Genomic DNA, 27,370 nt, shown 5'->3' on the forward strand with positions numbered 1-27,370 from the left:
CCACCCTGTTCAGGAAGACTGTCCACGATACACTTGTCCAGAGCGAGAAAGATGGGAAGACTCTGTCGGGATCTACTTCTCTAACCCTCAAAGGTCCTTCTCCAGGAACCAGCGAGGGCAAAAGAAGCTGTGGTTCCGGAAAACTCAGCAGTCCCGAATCGCTTTCTGATAGCAATGCACATTCCGAGTCGGTCCAACATCTTGGTGGACAAATTGGGCAGAATTATCCTTTCTCCTTATAAGTGGTCTCTGAACCCTTGTGTAGCGAAACAGATCTTCCTCAAGTGGGGTCAGCCTTGCTGCGATCTCTTCGCATCACCTTCCAATGCGAAGTGCAGTGAGTTTTTCGCTCTAATCCCCCTGAGGGGGGGGGGCCCAGAGACGTTCTAGTTCATGCTTGCCCACCCGGTCTTCTTTATGCATATCTCCCGCTCATGACAAAGTTCTTATAGAAAGCTCACCGGTTGGGGAGCAGATTGATCCTCATAGCCCCATTCTGGCCTCGTCAGGTCTGGTTCCCCTGCCTATGGTCTCATCTCATAGCTCCACCTTGGATCTTGGATCCCATTCTCGATGTAAATCATCATCCCTCGGGAATGCTTCCACCAAATCTGGACAGACTGAAGCTCACAGCTTGGCTGCTCCAGTACCACTAATTGCTAGGACTCCTGGTATCTCTTCTCCTGTTAAATCTATGTTGGTTGTGGCACATAAATCCTCTACCAGGAAAATTTATTCTAGCAAATGGAGATGCTTCTCCATTTGGGCTTCACAGAGAAATCTAGATCCTTTTACTGCTACGATCCCAGCGGTATTAGACTTTTGGTCTCGTATCTTCCAGCAAGGAGCCAGCTCCTCCACAGTGAAGGTCCAGCTGGCGGCTATTTCTCATTTCCATGTAGGGGACAATTTAGGCTCCCTTGCTGCTGCCAGAATTTGTAAGACCTTTTTGAAAGGCACTTTTCTTCTGCGACCCCCCCCCCCCTCCACTATTAAGAATCCGTCACCACCGTGGGATCTGACTGCAGTTCTTCAGGCCTTAGTTGCACCTCCTTTTAAGCCCTCGGCATCAGTTGACTTAAAATTTTTGTCATGGAAAATGGCGTTTCTGGTAGCTATAACTTCAGCAAGGAGAGTGTCGGAGCTGCAAGCTCTTTATATGAAACCCCCATGCCTTGTGTTTCATAAGGATAGGGTGTATCTTAGGACTAATCCATCCTTTCTTCCTAAAGTTGCTTCTGAGACGAATATTAATCGATCTGTTAATTTGCCTGTCTTTTTTTCCTAATTTTCAGAACAAAGGGGAATACAAACTTCATTTGCTGGATGTTCACAGGCAGTTACATTTTTATTTGCACAGGATGGCGGCCTTTCGCAAATCTGATCAACTTGTTTCTTTTGCTAAGCCCTTTTTAGGGAAACCAGTTTCAAAGGTGACTCTGGCTAGGCGGATTTCCCATTGTATCCTACAAGCATACAGAAAGCTTGGTTTACTAGAACCAGTAGGAGTTCATGCCCATTCTACACGTTCTATGGTGACGTCTGCAGCATTCTGGTCTAGTTTCTCTGAATGACATTTGCTCAGCGGCTACCTGGGCATCTTCTCACACCTTTATTAATTATTCTAAACTGGATTTGGTGTCTAGAGGAAGGGCTTCTTTTGGCTCTGCAGTGCTCCGGAATATCCTCCCTTAAGGGCCTCCAAAGATTTTGGGTAGCTGGGACTCTGTCCCACAGGTTGCTGATCAAATGAAGTTAACTACTTCAGATAAAGAAGTTATGTACTCACCATAACATTCCATCTGAGTAGATAAACTTCATTTGTCAACAACCATCCCTCCCTCTTTCCCCTTGCCTTGGCGTTTTTTGCTGAACTCTGTCCAGAGTTCACGAGTTGGAGGTTTGTCCTTGGTTTAGGGGTCTCGGGTTAGTTTGTTGGTGTCATGTATGGAGTGGCAAACTCGATCTGAGGATTGGAAGGAGGTTGCAGTGCAGTATGGGTAGGGGGAGGAGCTTGGAGATCGGATCTTTTGCTTGGTATGCTGCCGGCTCAGATCCGTATCGGATCCGTAACCCACAGGTTGCTGACAATGAAGTTTACCTACTCGGATGGAACGTTATGGTGAGTACATAACTTCTTTTTTTGGAGGATGCAGACTTAGACATGGCAACATTCTCCCATTAATTCCATCACCAGAGGATGCTTTTAAGAAAGCTCACAATTTTCCTCTATTGATCGAGTCTTTGCCTAAAAACTGTAAGAAATTCATAGTGTGCTCGACCATACCTGGTCTCCAAGCCCCCTTGCCTGCAGATCCTGCTTCTGTGTCCCCAGTGACATCTTCCTACAACGAGACTGAATTTTCATCAAACTCTGTCCCTTCAGATAAGCTAAGCAAGTGGCTAGAATCACAGGGAAAGAAGTTGGTGTAATCCAGCATGGTAACCTTTAATTCATTCCCGCTAGTGCAGCTCTTTTGAGTGTGCACTTTTAACTCCCAGTGGTTGTGGCTTGAGCCTTTAAAATGAAGTTATACCCTTTACAGTTCAAACAAATATTTGTATCTCTGGAACCATAAGTATTATTAATAAACTGTAAATGGCAAACTATTCAGGATAAATTAATCTTTGCATTAGTGGCATTCATTCACTTTGATGCTTTAAACTGGAGTTTATAAACCCAAATAAAGGCAGTGAATATTAATTTTGTAATATTGTATAAACAGCTTATGATATCTCAGTAACCATGCAAGCAAGACATATTGCCAACGGGATTTTCTTCATACAGCTGTGTACTTTCATATGAGGCAATGGAGTTCTGTCTGTGTTACCTAAGTGTAGAAATATTTAGAGAAGTATGAAAACTGTTACAATACAAGTAATATTCAATATCTCTGTAGATGCATTAGACAGAGGTCAGATATCAGTAAAACTGTTATTGGCATCATGTGTGCTTTAAGATGAAATCTTCTGATACCTTGTATGTAGCATGGTTTTGGAATTATCAATGCAAATATGAACAAGCAATGTTTGACACTTAGAGGCATCAGTAGGAGGTAACTGCAGAAATGCCTGGAGATGCACTCTGCTCTAATGAATTAAGGTATTTAACTACCAGTGTTTAGGTGGACATTTGTGTGGAGATGTAAATATAGTTAAGACAAGTTTGCTGCATCAGTTACCTGATGAGCAAAAAGCATTTGTCAAAGATATTGTGTACAATGCTTCTCAGGTGTCTAAACATGCATTAGAGAGTGCCTTGGAAGGGATTGATACTGTTTCTAGAAATGCATCGTTTATGGTGATGAGGTATACTTGCTTATGTAGTCAAAACTTTTCTGGTGAATTAAAAAAAATGAGATTGTGAATGCTCCACTTGATTCAAATTGTGTGTTTGGTACAGCAGCTAATCAGATCTTTGAACACTGGGGTGACAGAGTAAACTGATCTAAGGGGGGTGTCTAAATGTTCCAAATTCCCAAGTTTCCCTCCAATGATCATAATAATTTTCAGTGACTCATCAAATAGAAGTCCTAGGTGAACAGAAGCCAAGGCACCAAAATGAGATGTCAGGACAAGAATTTTGCCAAACTTAAGAAGGGGTGTTCATCATGTTTCACTGCTGCAGTCATTACACTTGGGTTATCCTGCCGTCAGGCGATCCCGCAGTCAGCCAGAGTTCCAAAGTCTTGGTCCGGTGTTGGTTGCTGTCGCTTCTTCCCTGACGTCAGTGCGTCAGGGGTATATAAGATGCAGCCAACGCCATTTTCTTCAGTCTTTCTTGCCGCGTGGTGCCCAAAGCAAAAGCAGTTTGCAAGTGCTGGTCGGCCAACTCCTGAGATCAGATTCGGTTTTCAGAACCGAAGTCTTCAGTAAAGCTAAGTACCCCGTTGGGGAAACTTTTTCTTGCCTCAGACCGATGTCAGTAAAAGTTAATAATTGTATTTCTTGTGGGAAGCCAATACCTCATAAGGATTTTCATTCTTACTGTATTCCATGCCTAGGCCCAGATCACAACGTCACTAGTTGTCGGTTTTGTGCTAGATTTAACAAATGCACTATTAAACATCGGTTTGATTTTGCTCTCTATTACTTTGGCCGAAGATTTAATTATACCATGCCATCGGAACAACCGACCGGAGTACATAAAAAACGCAGAGACAAGGATAAGGACAGGCACCTGAGGTCCAAAACTGACGACGAAGCCTCTTCTAGGCCAGTCGCCAGTTCGCCGGTTCTCAGTGAGGTGCTTTTGCAGCCCCTGACACCCACTACCTCAGAGCCACAGGCCGCTACCGACTCCCACGTGGAGGTGCTTAGGCCTCTGGATACTCAAGGTGTTGGGCCTACGGAGATTAACCCTTCAGATGGGTCCGGAGCCGCTGAGCAGGCATGGGCTTCCGAGGTTGTTTTCAGACCATCACAACTTACCATTACAACTACAGCCAAGTCTAAAACTCCATTAAAGACAAAGAAGCAAGTACAGCATTCACCTGGACAGGCCTCCATGCCTAAAAAACAGATGCTCAAAATGGCTGAAGACTTAATTACTCAGATCAGGGGTTCCCATCCCCCTCCTGATAAAAGGCCTAGGCAGGATACAGACTATGATTCCTCTGACCAGGTTTCCATATATTCTGATTCCACTTCAGACCAGGAATACTCTTTACCCCCCTATGAGGACTCTGATGCTGAAGAATCAACCCCTTCAGCCTCTCCTCCTGAGGATTATTCTTTTGGGGAAACCTTACATACCATGAGAGAGCATTTCCATTGGGAGGGCCAGGATTACTCCGAATCCAAGAAAAGGCTCAGAGACTTTCTTTTATTGCCTCAGCACAGGCCCTTGCTATTCCGCCAGTGTTGGATATTGTGGATGATGTGTTCTCTGAATCCAGTTTAAATTCTGATTCTTTACCCCCTGCTCCAGTCAAGTCAGACAGGTACTACAGAGTCCCTGACTCACAAGTTTCTTTATAAAAACCCTGCTGCTGACCCAGAAACTATTTCCCAGGGTCCAAAGGTGTAAAGGCTTCCACGGCTAAAAATCCAGTTCCCTCTGACAGGGATTCTAGAGCATTAGACAGATGGGGGAAGAAAGTTTACACTTCTGCAACTTTAGCAGTGAGGGCTTTAAATTGCCAGTTTCACATGCTTAAATACCAGTAATTTCTAATGTCTCAGTTAAAACAGAAAATGAGTACAAGCGCAGAACATCCTGACTATAAGGAAATGCAGGATTTACTGCATGCAGCTGAACAAGTGGGAAAACATACTTTGCAATGTGGTTTTGATTCATTAGAGGCTTCTTGTAGAGCAGCAGTCACAGGATCTGTGATTCGAAGGCAGGCTTGGTTAAAAGAACAAAGTTTTATCAGATCATGTTAAGGCAAAATTATTGGATACTCCTTTACAGCAAGATATTTTATTTGGTGTTAAGGCAGAGGAGGTATTAAAGAAAATGGAGGATAAGGCAAAATCTATGCAAACAGTGAAGGATTTCTTACAGGTACCGCCACCTCGATTTAGCAGAAATTGGCCTACAAAGAATTGGTCCTTTCCAGTGTCAGACAAGCCACAAAGAGGCAGATACAGATGCCCAAGAGGCAGATCTCAGCCCCAAGGCTCTACAGACCGCGACAGTGGGGTGCTTCAACCCCAAAAGGAGGTGAAGACAAGTCACAACCTTACAGGAAACAGTCCCAATGACTTCCCCCTTCCAATGCCAAGCTGTTCCCTTTTGGCAGCTCCCTTAGGGGGAAAACTAGCACTTTTTTCTCAAAATTGGCAAGCAATCACCCAAGACAAATGGGTTCTGAATATTGTCTCAAGGTTACAGGTTCCACTTTCACACTTTACCAAGGCTAAAAGGAATGCCAGACCTGCCACAAAATCAACGGGCAGAGGCACAAAAGCAAATTACAGCCCTCATGGACATGAGAGCTATTCAAAAAGTGCCACAGCAGGAACAAGGGCAAGGATTTTACTCAAGACTTTTCCTGGTCCCCAGAAAGGACAAAGCCTGGAGACCCATATTAGACCTTTCTACTCTGAATACTTACCTGGATGTTCCGAAATTCAAAATGTTGACACTACAGCAGCTACTTCCCATGTTGGGCAAGAAGGCTTGGCTTGTTACTTTGGACCTCAAAGAGGCATACCTGCATGTCCCTATCAGACAAAATTGCAGAAGATACCTCAGATTCATAGCTGGTTCAATGCACTACCAATTTTCTGGACTGCCCTTTGGCTTATCTACTGCGCCCAGGGTCTTTACAAAGTGCCTGGCACCAGTAATTACATTTTGCAGACAAAAAGGAATTTAAATATATCCATACCTAGACGACTGCCTGATTCAAGCAGAGAGCAAGGACATTCTTCTAATGCATCTGGCATTTGTAAAAAGGTTGCTAATTTGCCTAGGGTACACAGTAAACGATAAGAAGTCAAAACTAGTGCCCTCACAAGAGATGATATTCCTGGGTGCCAGCTTAAATACAACGGCCCAGATGGCTTATCTCACGCCAGACAAACAAGGACAACTGACTCAGTATTTTCAATTGATGGCAATAAATTCCCAACTCCCTGCAAGAAAAATTCTGCAGGCCTTGGGATTCTTGGCATCCTGCATACTACTAATTCCATATGCCAGACTGCATATGAGGAAATTACAATGGTACCTAAAAGGTGTTTGGACTCAACACTCTCACAGCTTGGAAACAGTAATACCACTAATTCCCTGCCTACAACAGGAGTTTCGATGGTGGGCACAGGCATGTCACCTCAACAAGGGTCAGCCTTTCACTCTACCCACAGCCAGGCAGACTTTAACAACAGATGCTTCAGATTACGCCTGGGGAGCACACGTGGCAGAAAAATGTATTCAGGGCAAGTGGACCACAGACCAAATGCATCTCCACATTAATCAAAAAGAGATGTTGGCTGTACAAAATGTCCTAACAGCTTTTAAGGACCTTCTGCATCCAGGACAATTATTATTAAAGACAGACAACACCACAGTAATGTGGTACATAAACAAGCAAAGGGGCACTCATTCTTACCCCCTATGCAGACAAGCTATGACCTTGTAGAACACAGCTCTAACTTATCAAGTCCGTCTGCAAGCACAATTCCTGCCAGGAAAGAAAAATACTTTGGCAGGCGACTTAAGCAGAAACACCATGGATCCTCACAAGTGGAAATTAAATCCACAAGTCTTCAGCATGATAACGCAAAAATGAGGGTGCCCGGACATAGATCTTTTTGCCTCCCCACTGAATTGCCAACTACAAAAATTCTGCACAAGGACTTCACACACACAAGCATGGAAAGTGGATGCTCTTTCGTTAAGCTGGAAAAGCCTAAAAGTTTATGCCTTCCCACCACTGCCTCTCCTTTCAAATGTACTCCTAAAAGCCAGACAAGTAAAACCACAGATGTTCCTGGTTGCTCCAGACTGGCCACGCCAACATTGGTACCCAGTCTTAAAGAACTTAGCTCAAGGCCCACCTTGGATTTTGCCTCAAATTCCACACTTGCTGACTCAACAAAACAATCAGATTCTGCACAGTCAGCTCAAAACCCTAAACCTGGCTGCATGGCAGATTCATTAGCCAAACAGACAACACCTCTCTCTAAAGCTGTTATGGATGTCATTTTGGAGGCCAGGAGACCTAGCACCAGGAAATCTTATTCAGAAAAGTGGAAGAGATTCTATGCCTGGAACCAGGCTCAAAGCCTTGACCCTCTTGTCCCAAACATTCCTCAGATACTACAATACTTAACTGAGATGCTGGACAAAGGACTATCCTTCTCATCCATTAAGATCCACGACTCTGCCATCTCAGCTCATTACAACACAGATCCTCCTATTTTCTCTCATCCATTGCTAAAGCAGTACCTCAGAGGGGCTAAAAACATAAGACCGCCCCGGAGAGCACCAGCACCTACTTGGGGCCTCAATTTTGTCTTGGAAAAACTCACTTTACCTCCTTTTGAGCCAGCCAATTCAGCAGAATTAAAATATGTATCATGGAAAACTGCTCTGATTCTGGCAATAACCTCAGCACAAAGAGTCTGAGTTACAGGCACTAATGGCAGTGGAGTCTTTCATCATTTTTCACCAAGACAGGGTTTCCTTAAGAACAAACCCTTCTTTTATGCCTAAGATGGTATCCAGTGTGTCTCTTAACCAAACTATTCACTTGCCAACCTTTTATCCAAATCCCCAGAATAAAGGGGAGAGACTTCTACACTCCTTGGACATTCACAGACAATTACGTTTCTACTTGGACAAAACAAAACATTTCAGAAAAACTGAACAATTGTTTATATCATATGCTGCAGGATCACAGGGAAAGGCTATTTCAAAGCAGACCATTTGAAAGTGGATAGGACACTGTATCTGGTTCTGCTACACACAGCATGAGAAACCTGTACCTAGTAACATTAGACCTCATTCCACCAGGGCAACTGCCACTTATACTGCCTACCTTAGAGGAGTACCTGCCAAAGACATTTTGGAAGCTGCAACTTGGAGTTCAGTGCACACCTTTATCAAGCATTACCACTTACCACTTTATTCTAGATCCAGAGCTGGCTTTGCCACTGCAGTGCTGCAGGGCTCATAGCCACACCAAATCCTCTATAGAACCAGCCACCCTGACTCAGCTTTGGGATTCAACCCAAGTGTAATGACTGCAGCAGTGAAACACGATGAACATAGTACAGTTTTGTACCTACCATAAATGTAGATGTTCCGAGTGTCTTCACTGCTGCAGTCCAGGTTACACATTGTAAATCAGAGTTATAGTAATGGAAAAAGGTCCGGTCGCTCATACTTTTTCCATTACTATAACTCTTTTTTTACAGCAACGGAGAATGCAAGATCTCCATTGCTTCACACTGTCTCGCTATCTTAAACGAGTTTAATATAGTGAGGAAGCTTTAAAAAAAGCAACAGAGATTCTCCTTTGCTTTTTTTAAAGCTGTCTCGCTATGTTAAACTCCTTTAGCATAGCGAGACGGTTTGTAAAAAGCAACGGAGATCTTGCTTTCTCCGTTGCTTTTTACAAAACTGTCTCGCTATGTTAAATGGGTTTAGTGTAGCGAGACAGCTTTAAAAAAAGCAACGGAGACTCCGCTGCTTTTTTTTTAAAGCTGTCTCGCTATGTTAAACCCATTAAACATAGCGAAACAGTTTGTAAAAAGCAACTGAGATCTTGCTTTCTCCGTTGCTTTTCCCCACAGCTCTGATGTACTGCGTAGGCATACGCAGTACATCAGAACTGCCACAGAATACCAGACAGCTGCGGAAGGGCAACAAGGAGGCATTATACAATGCCATTATGTAAGAAAAGTAATTTTTTTTTTCTTAAATAATGTCATTGTATAATAGCAATAACCCATTTCTGGGTGTGGGTATTGTTGGATTTACCCACGGTTGGCTTTGTTTGGCCACTCGGGCTTCACCCTCAAGACCAAACCACACCAACTGTGGGTAAATCCAGCATTACCCACACCCAGGCGTGGGTTATTGCTATAATGCATCACTAAAGAGGAAAAGGCCCTGGTGGAATGCACCTTTACCTTATCTGAATATGCCTTGCCATGAAGGGTGCAACAAAAACCAATATCAGAGGACAACCAACATGCAATGGTTTGCGTAGAGACAGGGTGACCCTTTTTTCCCCTGTGTAGGAAATAAATGCCATCCCCTCTTTCTTACCTGGGTCATATCTATGCCTTTCTACACTATGCTACCTATGTGGTGTATTTGCTGGTTACTGAAAGTTTTGTTTTTACCTTATTGTATGTTTTATTAGCAATATGTATTGCCTTCCTTTTTGGGGGCACCTGACATCTTGGGCAAGAAAAACTGAAGAAAATGGCGTCGGCTGCATCTTATAATATGCCCTGACGCACAGACGTCAGGGAAGAAGCAACAGCGACTGACGCCAGACCAAGACTTTGGAACTCTGGCCGACTGTGGGGACCGCCTGACGGCAGGATAACCCAAGTGTAATGACTGCAGCAGTAAAGACACTCGAACATCTACATTTATGGTAGGTACAAAACTGTACTTTCCTTTCCCAAAAAGGATAACTCCTCTTCACTTGTGACAGTGCCGTGGCTCAGCAACCATTTTTCCACAAGTTCTCTCTTGAAAGTTAGCTCTGAAGAAGGCAGCCTACCTTTTGTTTGTTTCTGACACAGCACAGCAACAACGTAAAGAAATATGAGGCTGGTGTAGAAAGGCAAGCTCAATAACTCCTCTGCTTGGACACAGTACAAAGTGCACAAGTTTATTGCACACAACACAAAATGAGAAATTCTCCAGGTTAAGTGCTTTCATCTGACACAAGCAGACTTCCTCAGAACAAAGACATACAATACCACATTCATTTTATAGGCATTGTGGCGCCAAAACCATTTCTCATAAAATAATTTAAAGGTATATACAGAAAAAACTTCCTTATATGAATGACATACAAAAGCAATCCTATCCCAATAATATTAATGTTAAGAATTCCTCTAATTTATAAAACACACATATAGTTCATAAAATTCTCTTAAAATTGAGAATATAAATTGGGTGTATGAATTCTGGATGAATGTCCAATGGATCAAATACACATGTAATAACTATTGTCGAAGGCACAAGTCTAACAGAGATATAAAACTTGTTGAAATATATATAATATATGAAGTATATAAAGTATGCAAAATATATGAAAGATACAAAAATGTATGAAATATATATATGAAATATATAATAATTCAAAAATATATATATAAAATATATGAAATATATAGTAGTTCATAACTATTATAGAGCCTTAAAAATATGTGCTGTACCGCTGTTCCAAAAAACTATGCTAACTGCAAGAACGGTTTTATGCTAATGGAATCATTAATGCCAGGAAGCCTTGTGGCATCTGTGATGATCTGCCACTTACTCTCCTTCATGGCCAAAAAGGCTTTAACATTCCCCCCATATACTGTGATGTTAACCTTGTCAATTATTGAAAATTTGAAATAATGCGTATCTCCACATTTGAATATAAAGGGCATTCTTATTATCTTTATTCTTGATGCTGTATAAATGCTCATAAATGCGACGTCTCAATTGTCTCGGTCTTGCCAATGTAAAACGCTGAGCATACTTGACAAGTTGCAAGATAGACGACAAATTTAGTGTTGCAATTTCCTGTCCTACAATGTATATATGTTTTGTTAAAATTTTCCAATTTCACACCCCCTATTTCATTAATGGTGTAACACTGGTTGCATGTTCCGCATTTACTTGTACCAGATGACCCCCCTTTTTTACCACTTGTGTTGGATTCTAATATCCTTTTAAGATTGTGTCCTGTTTTGTAAACAAATTTAGGATGGGACCCCAAAATCAGAGCCAGATCATCGTTCATAGTAATCAAGTTCTAATGTTGCCTTACTATGTTTTCGATGTACTGGACTATAGGGGAATACATTAACACACAGACCCTGTTGTCAAAACCCTCGATTTGTTTATTGTCTGATGGTAAAACTTCAAATGTTGAGTTACCCAACAAAGGTATATATTTGTTACCCCATTCTTTGCTGACATATCTAACAACATCATTTAATAAGGTAACCAGGTATCCTCTCACACTAAACATTGACTTAATTAAATCTAGTTCTTTATCCAAGATGACTTTAGTCTAAGACATACGGGCAGCTCGGATACACTGTCCTTTAAAAACATTTTTGAAAACATGTTTGGGATGGTTACTGCTAAATTCTAAGTAATCATTGGAAAATGTCGACTTTCTAACTAAAGTCATCTTGGATAAAGAACTAGATTTAATTAAGTGACAGTGGTAAAAAGGGGGGGGTCATTAGGGGGTTATAGAACTGGTCCCTTCTTCAGAAAGAATGAAAGATTTTTACTCCAGAATTTTCCTGGTTCCCAAAAAAGAGCTGTCATGGAGACCAGTGCTGGATTTTTTTCCTTTCTAAATAGTTTTATCAAGTTTCCAATTTCAAAATACCGTGCAGACAGTGCTTCCTCTTTTGTCAAACTCCAGCATCATGTTGTCCCTGGACTTGAAGAATGCATGTCACCATATCCCCATTGGTCATCGCTTCTGGAGATATCTGAAATTTGCTTGTCTGTTCCGCACTGTCAGATTTCTGCAGTACCCTTTGGGCCACTCATTGCACCTTGAGGGTTTACCAAATGCCTGGCTCTGGCAGTGGCTTTCTGCCAAACTCATGGCATTTACATCTTTCTTTACCTGGACGATTTGCTGATTTGTGCAGAGTCTGTATGCAGATGTTTGGAATTGATAGAGAAGGTCTCGACCTTGCTCTCCATGCTGGAGTTCAAGCTGAACCTTTGGAAGTACTGCCTGAAAAATAGCCTTTCTTCCTGCAAACAAGATCCTGTCTTACCAGATGTTTTTTCAGGAATTATCCAGGAAGAACTTTGCCCTGGCAAGAAAATTCCTAGAAATTGTAGGACTTAAGGCATCCATGATTCTCATAATACAACTTGCCCATCTCCCCATGCGAAAAATTCAATGGTATATCAAGAATTGTTGGACCTGCACCTACATTCATTCACTGGAATTTCAGTTACTGCTGCTGCGGTTCATCAGACAAGAGTTAGGGGGGGGGGGGGCAGTTGAGTATCAGTCCAGGTCTTTCCTTCTTCCCACCTGTTCCTGCACAGTCTGTCCAGACAGTTTCTTCCAACTTCTCTTAGGGAGATCTGGCAATGGGTATACAAGTGCAAGCCACCTATGGGCCAAGTGCATACAGTTGCACATCAGTATCAAGCCAATGTTGGCAGTAGTCCACGCCTTGAAAGTTCTTCACCACCTATAGATTCCAGGTCCTTTTCTGGTGGTTAAGGACAACATTACAATAATCTGATAATTCACCATACAAGGGGGGGGGGTTCAAGGTCGTACCCTCTGTGCTTGATTGACAGTGATGGCCGGGTGAGCTGACTTTATTGCATACTCTAACTTGTCAGAAGTCATACATCCAGTCAGAGCAAAACGGCGTGACAGACAGACTAAGCAGATCTTAGGCAGACCTGCACTAGTGACAGTTCAAAGCAGTGATGATTCAGGATCTATTTCAGGGAACACCTGAAATAGAAATTTTCCCCTCCCATCAAAACAGACAACTGGAGAAATTTTGTTTCAGACATCCTTACAGCCGTGCTTGGAGGACAGATGCATTCTCGTTTCCTGTGACGGGAATGTTCCTGTATTTGTTTCATTGTGGTGACCCTGTATTGGGCCTGGCAGTTTTGGTTTTCCCTTCTATTGGTATTGACTAAGGACAATTACCACAGACTTTCTCACACTCTGGATTTGCTCACACAGTTTTAAGGGCAACTGAAGTACCCCAGTTTGGAGCAACTACAAATAATAGCCTGGATGATTCAATCTTGAATCTGTTTAGGCACTTGACTCATGAGGATGGTGTGGCAGGTGTTAAAGGAGGCTGAAAAATCTGCTACTAGAACTTATGTTTGCAAATGGCTGAGGTTTTCTAAGTGGTGCCTAAATGGGAACAAAGAAGGGGACCCTTGAGGTTAACATTCCTCTGGTCTTGAAATATTTGTGTGAGCTACTTCTGGGATGGCTTATTATATATGTCATTAAAGTGCCTTCAGCAGTCATCTTTACCAATGGATCCACCCTTTCTTCTTTATTTTAGGTAAAACAGTTCACAAAAGAAATATTGCATATGAGATCCCCTCACAAGCAGATTCTTTCTTCATGGGATCTCAACTACATTCTTAAAAAATTGACCTTATCACCTTTTGAACCTGCAGTTCAGGCTGATCAGAAGTTCTTAACATATAAAACTGCTTATTGCTCAGACAAATCTCTGAATTGCAGGCTGTCAAGCTAGGACAATCTTGCCTGATTTTCTGCAGGGTTAAGGTTGTGTTACACATTATCCCTGTTTCATAATTAAAGTGGTCTCAGAATTGACTCTGTCAGTCTAGTAACCTTACTGTGTTTTCCAGACCAAAGAATAAGGGATAGTGGATCCCTTATACCTTGCATGGGCACTGGCTGCTCAGGTACTACCTTGATGGAAGAAAACCCTTCAGGAAAGCTGAAAGGCTTTTTATTTCCTACACAGGGGAAAAAAGGGTCACCCTGTCTCTACGCAAACCATTGCATGTTGGTTGTCCTCTGATATTGGTTTTTGTTGCACACTTCATGGCAAGGCATATTCAGATAAGGTAAAGGTGCATTCCACCTGGGCCTTTTCCTCTTCAGTGATGTATTATAGCAATAACCCACGCCTGGGTGTGGGTAATGCTGGATTTACCCACAGTTGGTGTGGTTTGGTCTTGAGGGCGAAGCCCGAGTGGCCAAACAAAGCCAACCGTGGGTAAATCCAACAATACCCACACCCAGAAATGGGTTATTGCTATTATACAATGACATTATTTAAGAAAAAAAAAATTACTTTTCTTAAATAATGGCATTGTATAATGCCTCCTTGTTGCCCTTCCGCAGCTGTCTGGTATTCTGTGGCAGTTCTGATGTACTGCGTATGCCTATTTAACATAGCGAGACAGTTTTGAAAAAAGCAACGGAGAAAGCAAGATCTCCGTTGCTTTTTACAAACTGTCTCGCTATGTTAAAGGAGTTTAACATAGCGAGACAGCTTTAAAAAAAGCAAAGGAGAATCTCTGTTGCTTTTTTTAAAGCTTCCTCGCTATATTAAACTCGTTTAACATAGCGAGACAGTGTGAAGCAATGGAGATCTTGCATTCTCCGTTGCTGTAAAAAAAGAGTTATAGTAATGGAAAAAGTATGAGCGACCGGACCTTTTTCCATTACTATAACTCTGATTTACAATGTGCATGCTGACCAATCAGTGTGCACGTTTTTGAATATTAATGGGGGGGGGGTCGTTGTATAATGGAAAGGAATAAACACGTATTTTAGAGGCAGCAACTCCGTCCTCAGTCCATACCTTTACAAAGTACGATGAGCTTGGAACCTTTTTAAATCCTGAGCAGGCTTTACTAGTATTGTTCTCCAAGGGGGCCTGGACCCTAATCCTTCCCCCTCCAAGGTTGGGTAAGCTTTGGGAATCTGTCCATGTGTGAGTCAGGCAGTGTCTTTGTTGAACATAGTACAGTTGTGTTAAGTCCTACTTACGTGTACCAGCAAATATTTGTAGAACATACTGCCTTAATGGCAGTACCCACCCACCATCCTCCTTTTTGGATATACATATTTTAGTACTGGAGTTGCAGTTGAGTTATGCTCCGTGGCCTTTTTTTGTTTTGTTGTGTGTTATTTTTGGCTTAGAACAGTAGGTATACACAAGCTTGCATTTCCATCTTCTCTTCTCTACTCTCCTGGACCCTACAAAACTGAAAGGGCCCATCTATGGGTTTGAAAGGGAGTCCCTTTACTGTCAGTGAGTGATCCATCACACCCACAGATAGGGAGGGGGGAGGAACTCTTAACTTCAGTAGACTGCCAGAGATAGGGTAGCAGGGCACTACTGCCTGTATGTCGGTGTCTCCTACAAACATTTACTGTTAGATAAGTAGGACTTCTTTAACTGTACTTTTTGTGTGTCTCAAGTTTGTTTGCCCTTGCATAGTTAGTTTTTTTTTTTTTTTTTTGCAAGCCATCCAGCCTTCTTCTTTTGGCTTTTCCCAGTTAGGGGTCACCACAGCGGATCACCTGTCCACTCACGAGTGGCAGTGGAGTTTTACGGTGTTGAGTTGCCAGCCTGGTGCACAGAAGGCACCCCAGCTGAGGATCGAACCAGAGAACCTCTTGCTGTGAGGCAGCAATGCTAACCGCTGCACCACCGTGGCCGCCCTTGAAACTCATCCAGACTACTGCAGCTAAATGTGAAGGAATCTCTTGAGAAGATTTCTCCGCTAGTCCTGGTGTTTGGCTTTCATATTTTTAACTGGCTGAACAAGATAGCATGAAGCATAATTATGAATCTGTTCCTTGCCTCAGGAACCTCGCTAGGTCATTATGTAGATATCTTTCAGGAGAAGTTATCTTTAACAAGCCTTTCAGGCTGTTATAAAGGAGCATCAAAAGGAGATGTAACGTCAGCATTTGAAGGCAAGCGCAGCCCTCCTTCAGTCCTGGTGCAGCCTTCTAACTAGGCCGTCAACCCCTAAGAGGAACAGATACCCACGGAGACATGGGTATCAGACTTTATTACCTCTCCAATTTTTCCAAGAACCCAGCTCAACAAGAGGGCCTTCCAGCAATCTTGACTATCTGCCAAAGCACATAGGTTTTAAATGTAATCATTAAAAAAGTTATGCATTTAATCAGCATAAGTTATCTCCCAGCCTGGTGTACTGTCTTTGTTAGTCTCAGATAAATTGCTGGCAGGGTCATTGTCCCTTGTTTTAAGAGGCACTGGGGGACAGTCTCTCCTCTGGAATAAGAAAGTTTTCCTTGTGCCTTTTTGATTCCAGAGAATTTGGGGTGAGGGTTGGTTCTGGCCATATTGGACCTCGGTAACTTCTTCAGCCATAGTCAGTGTGATCTTCCGCTCAGTCATTCTCCAATCAGTGATGTTATTGTTGCCTGTCAAGTACAGAATAATGTAGTTAGACATGGTAGACTGGTGTCATTTATCACTGTGTGGCTACCACACAGAATGTTTGTTTCACCTTGGAGGGCTCACAGTTTCAGTACATACTTACCCTTTGGCATTTCCTCTGCTCCGGTAGTCTTCAGCAAGGCACTAGTAATGGTGAAGTAGTTGCAGCTTTTAGCATACCCATAACTCAGACTGGCTGATGGTGATCCCCTTGCACTATTTCCTTTTGGCTATTTTGGCAAGGGATTTGCCTTATTTGCAGTCACAGCAGATGATTACTATTTTGTGGAATTCCATTCTGCTTCCGTTGCAGAGGTTTTCTCTTGCTCAAGCACAGTTATACACTCTCTAGTTCCACCGTCCTTTTCTTTTGTAAAGGGCATGTGAGAGGTCTGCAACATAGTAGGGGTTTGCAACTTTTATCCTTTCTCACCTGCTGGGGGTCAGTAGTACCCAGTTCCTCAACATCCCATTGCAATGCTTCCATATGAGGGTGCTTTAGCTGACTTTATTGTTTGTGCCTTCATAGCCATTACTGTCTGCCAGCTTGCCTTCTGAAATTGGATATTGCTACATCTCTTTGGACTGGTGGATATGTCTCATCAACCTTCAGGTATGTTTCCCATTTACTTTGCTAGTTTCATTACAGTGTTTTGTGATGCAGTTATCCCTGGTGGATCGAGGAGCTCACTTCAAAGCAGCCTTGGGCTACATGATGGGGAAGAGTTCCAAGCAACAGTTGTAAATCAGTCTTCTAGACCTGAGACCACTGCTGCTGGCTCTTCAAACTACTGGAAACCTTATAAAGTTGGGCTTCCTTTGGTGATGTCAGAAAAAAAAGGTTCAATAACTTACCAGGTCTAGAGGTGTACACTCTTTTGCCCATTTAAGGCAGATGTCCCCAAAAACACATTAAGCCATTGCAGAAGTTCTTTCCTAAAGTTGCAGCTTTATCCTTGCAGTCTCTAGGAGGCCATTTGAGCTTTGAGCACACCAGGCATACATTGCTTTTACAATCCAGGGGAGCAAACTCTTTCCAAGGTTCTGCTTTCTTCACAACGACAAGGAGGAATTGACTGGGCGTGCATTCTTTTTGTAATGGGTAGGGTTATTCCTATATGCAGTCTGTGCAGTCACCAAGTTCCATGCTGAAGGATGATACCCCTGATTACATCTGTGGCAGTCCTTCATGGTTTTTATTTGTTTGATAACTGGGTGGGCCGATTGTCATGGGCCCTTTACTCTGGATCTCAAAAAAAAAAGTGTTGTGATACTGTGAAGGACTTGTTGAAATTATACTAGGAGCTGTTTTGAAAGCTTTATCTTAACAGTTTAGGTCCTACTATTGGAACCTCTTCACACAATGGCCAGAATGGTGAAGGGGTGGCACAGTTGGAATCTTTGATATGTGCAGCCTGGAAGAAAAAATGTTAAATGCAAAATGGAAGGTTTTGACGTATATAACCTGGAATAAGGTATGACAAGAAAAAACATGGTTTGGACTTGTATGTTAATGAGAAGTGAGGATGGACTCCCTGAAGTGCAAGTATAAAAATGAGATTACATAATTTGTGGAATATCTAGGATTAAAATGTGAAAGATCTCTCTGATGAAATGGGTCTATATCACAATGTCAAAGATGCATTACTTCGAATGCATCTTCATCGAACCCATAAAAAATTTGCTCCCCACACCCCCCAATGGGTGGTATTCCCTGGGAAAGAAATCACTCATATGCCTCTTCGCTGTTTTCAGTTTTTGTTATTTTAAGTTCGGCGAAGACGCATTATAAATTATGCATCTTCAACTATCTAATAGGAACCCTGATGAAATCACCGGTCATTGAATTAAATTTAAGAAAGTAGATGGCTTGTATTTTTTCATATTTTTATTTATTTTTCCTTTTTTTTTTTAATTCGGGGACAGGAAGTGAAATGGATACGTACTGAAAAGGACATTAGATAATATAGTAAAGGAATAAGGCAGCTACTAATATGTGGTAGTTAAGTCAGTGGTAAAGTAGGTAATTGTTTCTTTCACTGACTTGCATTTTGCATATTATCAGTGTGTGTGTTGTACTTGGTTATACTTTTTAAATAAGCAAACCCACAACATATTTAACAAATCTAATAAAACCTTTTAGTCTTTGATTTCAAACTTTTGCATTATTGCATACCTTTGAATATAGAAAATGACCTCCATAACAGCTTTATAGTTTGCACTTTAATTAGTTATGTGAACTTATTCATTACTTCTGAGATACAACATGGTTATGAAGTAGTGGGTGATGTTTCTCCTGTTTTTTACAATTTGAATCTGTCATATTACTTAGAATTTGACCCTCTTTATTGAATGTAAATTTGTTTAATTTGTATGGCTAAGTTTATTGTGTGAACTATTATAACTGTTTTATAAATCCTTGTAAAACCCTGAATGTGACATCAGTTCAGTAATAGTTTTCAGTAGATTACTGAATATAGTCTTACTTTTAGTCTTATGAAGTTTCATATTTTTGTTTTCTCTTTTAGGAAGACAAAAATCTTGTACATGGAAATGTTTGTGCCAAGAATATCTTGCTCATAAGAGAAGAAGACAGAAAAATAGGGACCCCACCCTTTGTAAAGCTGAGTGACCCTGGCATCAGTATTACAGTTCTGCCAAAAGACAGTAAGTCTGCAAGAAATATTTGCTTTCTTTAATGCCACCTATATTAAAAAGATCCACGCAAAAAATGCAAGGTACATAGATGAAACATTTCTACAAATGACCTGTATTTGATACAGGTTCTTAAGATTTCATGATTACTGCCAAAATTATTTATCGTTCAATTTAGAATATTTGTTTACTCTCAGGATTATTGATCTCCATCCCAGAGTGTGGCTGTTAGAAGGAAATCTTACTAATGGCACAAGTGCTGACATACACTGGTCCTTTCTTCGTGTTATTTCGAAGAGGTTCATTAAATAAAGTGGTAAAGATCACTTTGTACAATTTTTACTTTGTAATTCAGCTCACAAACCTGCGTACTGTATATTGCATTATTGTATTCAGATTGTGTGAACTGTTATGTAACCCTATTTCATTTGATTTTCTCTATTATGTATAATTCTCTGCTTGATATGATTTGTTTTGTTAAGTAGTAATTATTGGAGTGTTTCTGCCATAAAAGGCAAGGGCCACACTTGAAAAGGGGTCAAGGACAAAGGGAAATACTCTGTTCTCAAGTGTAAAATAAATAAGGCATCTTTTTTTGGTATCACTAACAGTAAACGGTAATGTTTGGTTTTAGCCATATTGCATGTTTTTCAGTTCACCACCTATGCCGCAGTTCCTTTGAAGACTAACGCTCGTTTCACATCAACATTCCATCAAATGTTCATAAATGTAAAAGGCTTCCAAGTGTCTTCACTTCTTGCAGCTCTGAATGTGTTGTATCTTGCCTTGACACCAGAGTAGTATCGTCTGCAAGACGTTCTCCAGTTCGATTCTTGGCTGGGGTGCCTTCTGTGTGTGGAGTCTGTATGTTTTCCCTGCCTTCGCATTGGTTTCCTTCAGGTGCTCCTGTTTCCTCCCACACTCCAAAGACATGTATCTGGAGCATTTCTCCACGGCCCTCTGCTGTAAATGGGCTCTGTCCTGGTCTGACTCTTCTGGTAAACCAATGTTAAATAAATAAATAGTACCCTCACACTCCTTGGCTACATTAGTTTCTCTTTGAGGACTGTCAAGCATTATTTTTTGTGGTGGTAGTGGCAGCCTGTAGTCTTAAGCATCTATTATTTCTTTCTCTCCCTGTGTACCTCTGTTTCATTTTGGCTCCTTTCATTTGACTAATGTTTGCAGTGGAGAATATTATTATTATTATTATTTTTTAGAAGGCCATATTAAAACAGCCAGAAAGATGTGTCAGCACCTTCATTAGATTGGGGTCAGTTATGTGTTGAATAGAGATGCAAACCTTTTTAGGCTGCTTTAAAAGCAAAAGGAATAAGTAGTAGAACTTCTCCAGGCTCATTTAGTGAAGAGATGAATTGCTGTACAAGACAAATTAATTCTTTTTTCCTCTGGAATTCTGATAAGTAGAAATTTTCTTCCATGTTTTTGCACACTCTACCAGTAGATATTTCCTTTATTGTATCATTACATCATCAAGTGTATGTAGAGGTAATGACGTTGCTTAAGTGCAAAGTGAGCAAATATGTCCTTTATTCTTTACTTTTAAGGATGTTGTCATGATTGTGTTTAGCACTTTAAAAGGCTGTTAGGATCTGTAAGCCAGCCTTTGACAGGATTATTGTATTGCCTGTAAAGGTGTTCCTACAGCTTTTTCAATTACACCATTCACCTATAGTGGGAAACTGTTCTTCTGCCATCATTCCTGTTGGGTAAGGCTTTTGGGTTGCTAGTTAACTGGTGGTAAGCTTGATACAGCTAGTATCTTAGGGCTTAGAATATTAAATGCTTTTTGCTGATATGATTTCGTACCAGAGATTTGTTTTATAGCATAGTCAAAAAAGTATTTTCCTAACTGTGATGCTGCACTTAAAATAGGAAAGTTAGTTGCAGCCGTAGCCAAACAGCGCATGCAGTCCAATCTGCTTATCATGCTGTGGTTGGAACAACAAAACCTGTTTTGTCATGATTAGTGTCTTAGAAAGCTAGCTTGCCTTGGAACAGAGTCATGCAGTGAGGATGTGAGATTAAGACTCCTGACACAATTTTTTGTTTGGGCAACTATCAAATGACAACAGAGAAAGGCAAAATAAGGTCTTCATTTTAAGATGTTTATGCACCTTATGTGCTGAAGTTTCAGAAAAAACTTTCACTTCTGCTATGAGGGGGGAAAAAACTCTTACATTATCTAGTCCATTCATTCTAAACTGAAGGACTGGTCAGTGCACAGAGCTCTGACTTTGGCATGCTTTTTCTAAAGCTCGAGTGCCTTCCCTGACTCCCACAGTGCTTCTTGCCTTCCTCTTCCTTCCACATCTTGTTTGCTGCTCAGCTGACCTGGGGACATGATCCTTTAGCTCAGCTGTTCTATGGGTAAGTCTAGTTTTCATCCTGTATGATAATAGTTTTCATCAATTAAGATTAGTATTTTCCAACGCAATATCGTCAGCTAGTTTTTAGCTAATTTTAAAAGATAAACAAGACCAAACTGCTGTAACGCCAATAACAAGTCCACCCGATATCCAAAGATATTTCTTCAATCCAACACAATGAGATAAGCGCTTTCATCACTAGGACTTCTACAGATCTGAAAAACCAATTTATGAAATCCTTTATATAGATGTAACATAAAATCATGTGACTTAAAACACTCATAAATATTAATGACACACTACAATACAAAGTTATGCATAAATTGCATATATTAAAAACATTCATAAAAAAATTTTATAAAAAACTTACAATGAAATAGTGGGATCACTTATAAAATACTTGCCCTATATCTTAATTCAGGCTTAATGCTAATGCTTTCATTAAGCCCAGGGAATAATGTTGCATTCAATTTGAATTGCCATTTTGACTCGGCCCTTAACAGTTTATTTTTCCAATCACCCCCTCTAACATCAATGGGTACTATCTCCAAAATCCCAAAAATAAAACTATGACTAGGGTTAATAGTGATGTGTTTACTTAAAGCATTTTTGTCATCTTTTTTAGTTATACAGTAACAATGTTCGATAATCCTATGATTAAGTTTCCTTTCTGTCTTGCCCACATAAAAACATGGGCAAGCTTTACAAGTAGCCAAATACACTAACCCAGTGGAGACGCAAGAACCCTGTGCTAATCGGATATCTAAATCTAATGGTTGTAACTTAAAAAATTCTTCCTCATTAATAAAGGAGCAATGGTCACAACAACCACACTTTCGTGTACCTCCTTTCTTGTTATTAATGGATCTCCCTTTATAATCAAGCAAGAACTTCAAATTATGATCTACCTTGTATGTGAAGATAGGTTCTGGACCCATAAGCCTAAAAATGTCATTATTGCTCTTCAGCATTGACCAATTATTAAAGATGATTTTCCTCACATCGTTAGCTGTTTCACCATATGTAAGGACCATAGCCTGTGAAAAATCTTTCTTATCCTTACAGCTATTTGCCACCTGATCACTACCCATACCTAAAAGTGGTATATATCTGTCATTCCAGAGCCCTAGGACTTCGTCCTTAACATTGGTCACAAAATCCAAGGGGTAACCCCGTTCTAAAAACATGTCCTTAACCTTATTTATTTCCTCTTCAACCAAACATAGTTCGGAACACATTCTCGCAACCCTCACCATCTGCCCTTTAACAATATTCCTCTTTGTATAAGGGGGGTGGTTGCTTGAAAATTCTAAATAATCATTAGAAAAAGTATTTTTTCTATAAACACTAGATGTAAAGCATTCCTTATTATAATCTTTAGATATGTTAACATCCAAGTAGTGTATACCATTCTTATTGCCACTGCCCGTGAATTTAAAATATTCACATAATTTATTAATATATTCCATAAAAGCATTAAAATGTTTATCATCTTTCCACAGAATAAATAAATCATCTAAAAATCTAAAATACAGTGACCATTCTTGCTTGAATGGTGAGGAAAAAAGAAATTTATTCTCCCATTCATATAGGACCATATTTGTGAAAATAGGGGCACAGCTATTACCCATTGCTACCCCTTGGATCTGCTTAAAAAATTCTCCCTCAAATGTGAAAAAATTATTTTTTAAAATGATTTCCATAAGTTCTATTAAGAAGTTTATCATTTTACCCCCTAAATTGCTACGGTTTATTAAAACATCCCTAAAAAATTCCAATCCTGTATCATGGGGAATTGACGTAAATAAATCCACTACATCAATAGTGGAAAAATAACATTCTTTGTCAAAAAAATCTTTCTTTAATTGATTTAAAAAATCCCATGAGTCTTTAAGAATGTAATCAACAGGAGTCACAGACTGTTTAACTAACCGGTCAATAAACACCCCTAGGGGATAGGTGATACTATTCTTCCCTGAAATGATCAGCCTGTAAGGGGGATCCTTTACATCCTTATGCGTTTTGGGGATCCCAAAACAAATGGGTATAGTAGGATGTTCCACATGTAGGAAATTAAACACTTCTTCATTAATGACACCCTGCAGTAATGAATCTTCCAAAAAATAGTTAATTTTCCTATAACAAATATTGATTTCATTCCTAGAAATGGTGTCATATTTACTAATATCTGTTAAAATGCTGGTCATTTTATTATTATAATCCACATTGTTGGCTATGACCATACCACCCCCTTTATCTGGTTTCGTAAATCTCACATTTACGTTATCCCTCAATTCAAATAACTTTTTCTCATCCATAGACATGTTGTGCTTTCTATATACATGTTCATGTAGGGTTTTAAAAATCTCCTGTTCAGTTATTTTCTCAAAACTATGTAATATTGGAATAAGAGGTGGATTCCAACAACTTCTCTTATATGTAATGGAATTGGAGTTATTGAACTCACGCAAATTATCTTTAAATAAACATCTGAAGTTTAATTTCCTTACAAAAAGTCTAAAATCTGTGAGAATTTTACTAATTTCCACTTTTTTAGAGGGCACAAATTTTAACCCCTTCATTAATAAATGAAACAACTCTTTGCTGATAGGAAATTCAGCATAGTTAAAAATTCTGAAACCTTTGTACACATAGACTATACCATCATTTGTCTTAATATCACCCTCATAGTTTATTGATAACTGTTCTTCCTCCGATATGACATGTTCCTGTACATCGGCCTTCCGCCCCCTTCCCCTTGGGGTCCTAAAAAAACTTTATCTTGCCTACCTTGATTCCTATTAATTAGCCTTTCTGACCTACGTAAAGGTGGGAATTCAGTGTCGTAATGATTTTCTTCATCATGGAAATTATTAATGTCCCTCGGTTCCTGCTGTGCGCGCCTATTGTCATTAACATCATTAACTACATATGCCTTAGGAAAAATATATGCAATATTGTTTTTATATTCAAATTCATCTCTGGACAACTTCTTCTTCTTCCTAGAAATATTATTGCTTAATTCATTTTCTACCTTATCAAAGATTATATTATACCTAAAAGCATATTGGTTAAACTGAACATCATCCATAATATTTTTGTTCAATTCATCTACTTCCTTTAGAAATACGTTAATTCTTTTGTTATTAACATTGATAATGAAGTCCATCAACTCCATACCGTGTCTATCAAACATTTCCAATAACTCATCACACTCAGAATCAGATTTTTTTAAACCATTAGGGAACTTAAGCATTCTTAGCCCTTTAGGGACCCTCTTACAGTTGATACATTCCTTTAAATTGGCGTTATCACATTGAAGTGCACGAATTTTGTGCATTTTAGCTTCTAATGTCACTAACCTAGCATCCATACAGTTCTTGTCTTTTAATGAAGTATTGTTACCAAAAAACGAGTATTCTCGATTAGTCCATTCTTTTAAACGGTCCATAGGGGCAGGTGCATGGTAGTTGCTTGTTTTCCCTCCATTTGCACTCAGAAAGGTCCCATTATCGATGGTTGTCATATTTGTTTCCATATTGGAAACCAACTCACCCTTAGGAACACTGGAAGCACCCAAACGTTGAGGCAATCCATCCGTAACACGTTGTTCTCCATCTCCTACTCCTTTACTACGTGAAACCTAAGTGTGACACCTTTAGGGTTCCCCGGAAAACCGGAAGAGGGATTTGTAGCACCCGTATTAATATTCTGAAGCCTGGAAACGGATTCTTGTAAGTCCGTAACCTTTTCGGTTAATGCTAAAACCAAATTTAATAAATTGTCAGAACTAGAACCGGATTTCTGACCACATGGAAAATCAGAAAATCCTAGCTCCTCCTCGAACATTGGAGAAAGATAGTTATTCTCCATGAAACAAACAGGTGTCTTGTAGGCAACCGGCTCAAAAAAACCAATGAACGAAACTCGCCTCCAGCAGTAAACACACAATAAACAAGACCAAACTGCTGTAACGCCAATAACAAGTCCACCCGATATCCAAAGATATTTATTCAATCCAACACAATGAGATAAGCGCTTTCGTCACTAGGACTTCTACAGATCTGAAAAACCAATTTATGAAATCCTTTATATAGATGTAACATTGTCTTGTTTATTGTGTGTTTACTGCTGGAGGCGAGTTTCGTTCATTAATTTTAAAAGATATTATATGTCAGGATTTTTCCACATAATTACTGCAGTTGGCCTAGGCCATGTCTCATGGTCCTCTTTAGCTGTTAGCAGACAGTTTTTGCTTAGACAAGTTGCTGTTTATAACTATTGTGTTTATTTTTGATGTCCATAACTGCTAGTCAGCACGTTTTGATTTTACTCACCATTTTTTTCCCACTAAAGTGCTTTTTGTTTTTCTGGTTAAAGCGAAGTAGCATTATCATTTCTGTTAACATTTGCTAGCAGAGGATAAGACCTCTGGATTTACAAAGAGCTGTAAATGTGGGCACAGCATTAGTGCTTTAGGACAACATAATTTGTGTGTAATGTGTTTGGACGAAGATCACCTCAAGGCAGATTGTGAGATCTGTAAAAACGTTGGCTCCAAGACTTTACAGACACGCAAAAACAAATTGGTACTTAAAGGTCTGCTTACTTCTGAAAAAAAAAGAGACAGGAAAGAGAAGAAAAGAAGGAAAAGAGAAAGTTCAGTAAACCAAAATCTAGGGATTCAGAAAACTGATTTTCCCCAAACTGGCCTAGGAGAGATGTTTTTTCCACTGAAATACTCATAAACACTTCAGAGCTTTCTCACACTTCTTCAGCTATAGCTTCTATCAAACCCACTTCTGCATCTAACCTCACTTCAAGGGGAAAGAGTAAGTACCTTCTTCTCAGAGGGGGAGTTATCTAGCTATTTGGACTCCCAACCATCTTTTGCCTTTTCCATTATATCACCAGATTCTGTTCAGAGCACTGTATTTTATATGGATTGGGATCAGATGATGAGGGCTGTAGTAAAGATACAAATTGAGATGGTGTCCTCTGTTCCCCCGAGTATCTAGGGCAGCTAGAGAAAGAGCCATAACCTTTATATGTTATGCTTTTTCCTCGGGTGCAGGTGTGGCACTGAAAGCTTCAGAGAAGAGACGGGTTTCTTCCACATCAGGGCCAATTGTGTTTGCATCTGCACAATACCCTTGGTACCTGTGGCCTCAGTGCCTACTCCTATGGTGCCAAGAGTCACTTGGCACCATGGAGTCAACATTGGCATCTTTGTACTGCATTCAGCACAGACTGTCTGTGTCATTCTTAGTATAGATGTCATCAGGCACTCAGCACTTTGATGCCAAAGCCATGTTTGGAACCCTTCATGGTTTCGAGTTGAGTGTTGGAGCCAGGGTCTTAGTGCAGACTATGTTGACTATGTTGCAGTAAGTGTTAGTCATAGCATCAACTACCTTGATGCTGATAGGGTTGACTTCTGTATTTGAATTTTTGGAGAGGATTGACAGGCAGCCATCAGTATAGTTATCGGGTGGAAATACACCCTGGACCTCAGTTTCCACATAAGAGACTTCTGAATTTGGAGCCTTGGCTCCACTATGTGCATACTACAATGAGTCATCTCCTAAACTCCGTTGTGAACACTAACATTTAGGAAATTACTGCTTCTCTAAGCTCTTACATATCTACTCCTGAGAATTCCAGGAAAGAGAAAGTGCAAGGGAGGACACCTCAAGTCTCCAAAGTCCTCC

At 40.4% G+C, this 27,370-nt stretch overlaps 1 protein-coding gene across 1 annotated transcript in view; it reads left to right on the forward strand.

Moving 5' to 3' along the window:
* Positions 1–27,370, forward strand: part of JAK2 (Janus kinase 2) — a 2,444,284-nt gene that overhangs the window by 1,964,609 nt on the left and 452,305 nt on the right. Inside the window, exon 20 of the mRNA XM_044060357.1 lies at positions 19,143–19,281. Coding sequence (XP_043916292.1) covers positions 19,143–19,281 — 139 coding nt within the window. The remainder of the gene's footprint in view (positions 1–19,142; positions 19,282–27,370) is intronic.

This window comes from Protopterus annectens, chromosome 2.part0 (genome assembly GCF_019279795.1).
Source record: "Protopterus annectens isolate FY-2018-M chromosome 2.part0, PAN1.0, whole genome shotgun sequence".
Lineage (NCBI taxonomy): Eukaryota > Metazoa > Chordata > Ceratodontiformes > Protopteridae > Protopterus > Protopterus annectens.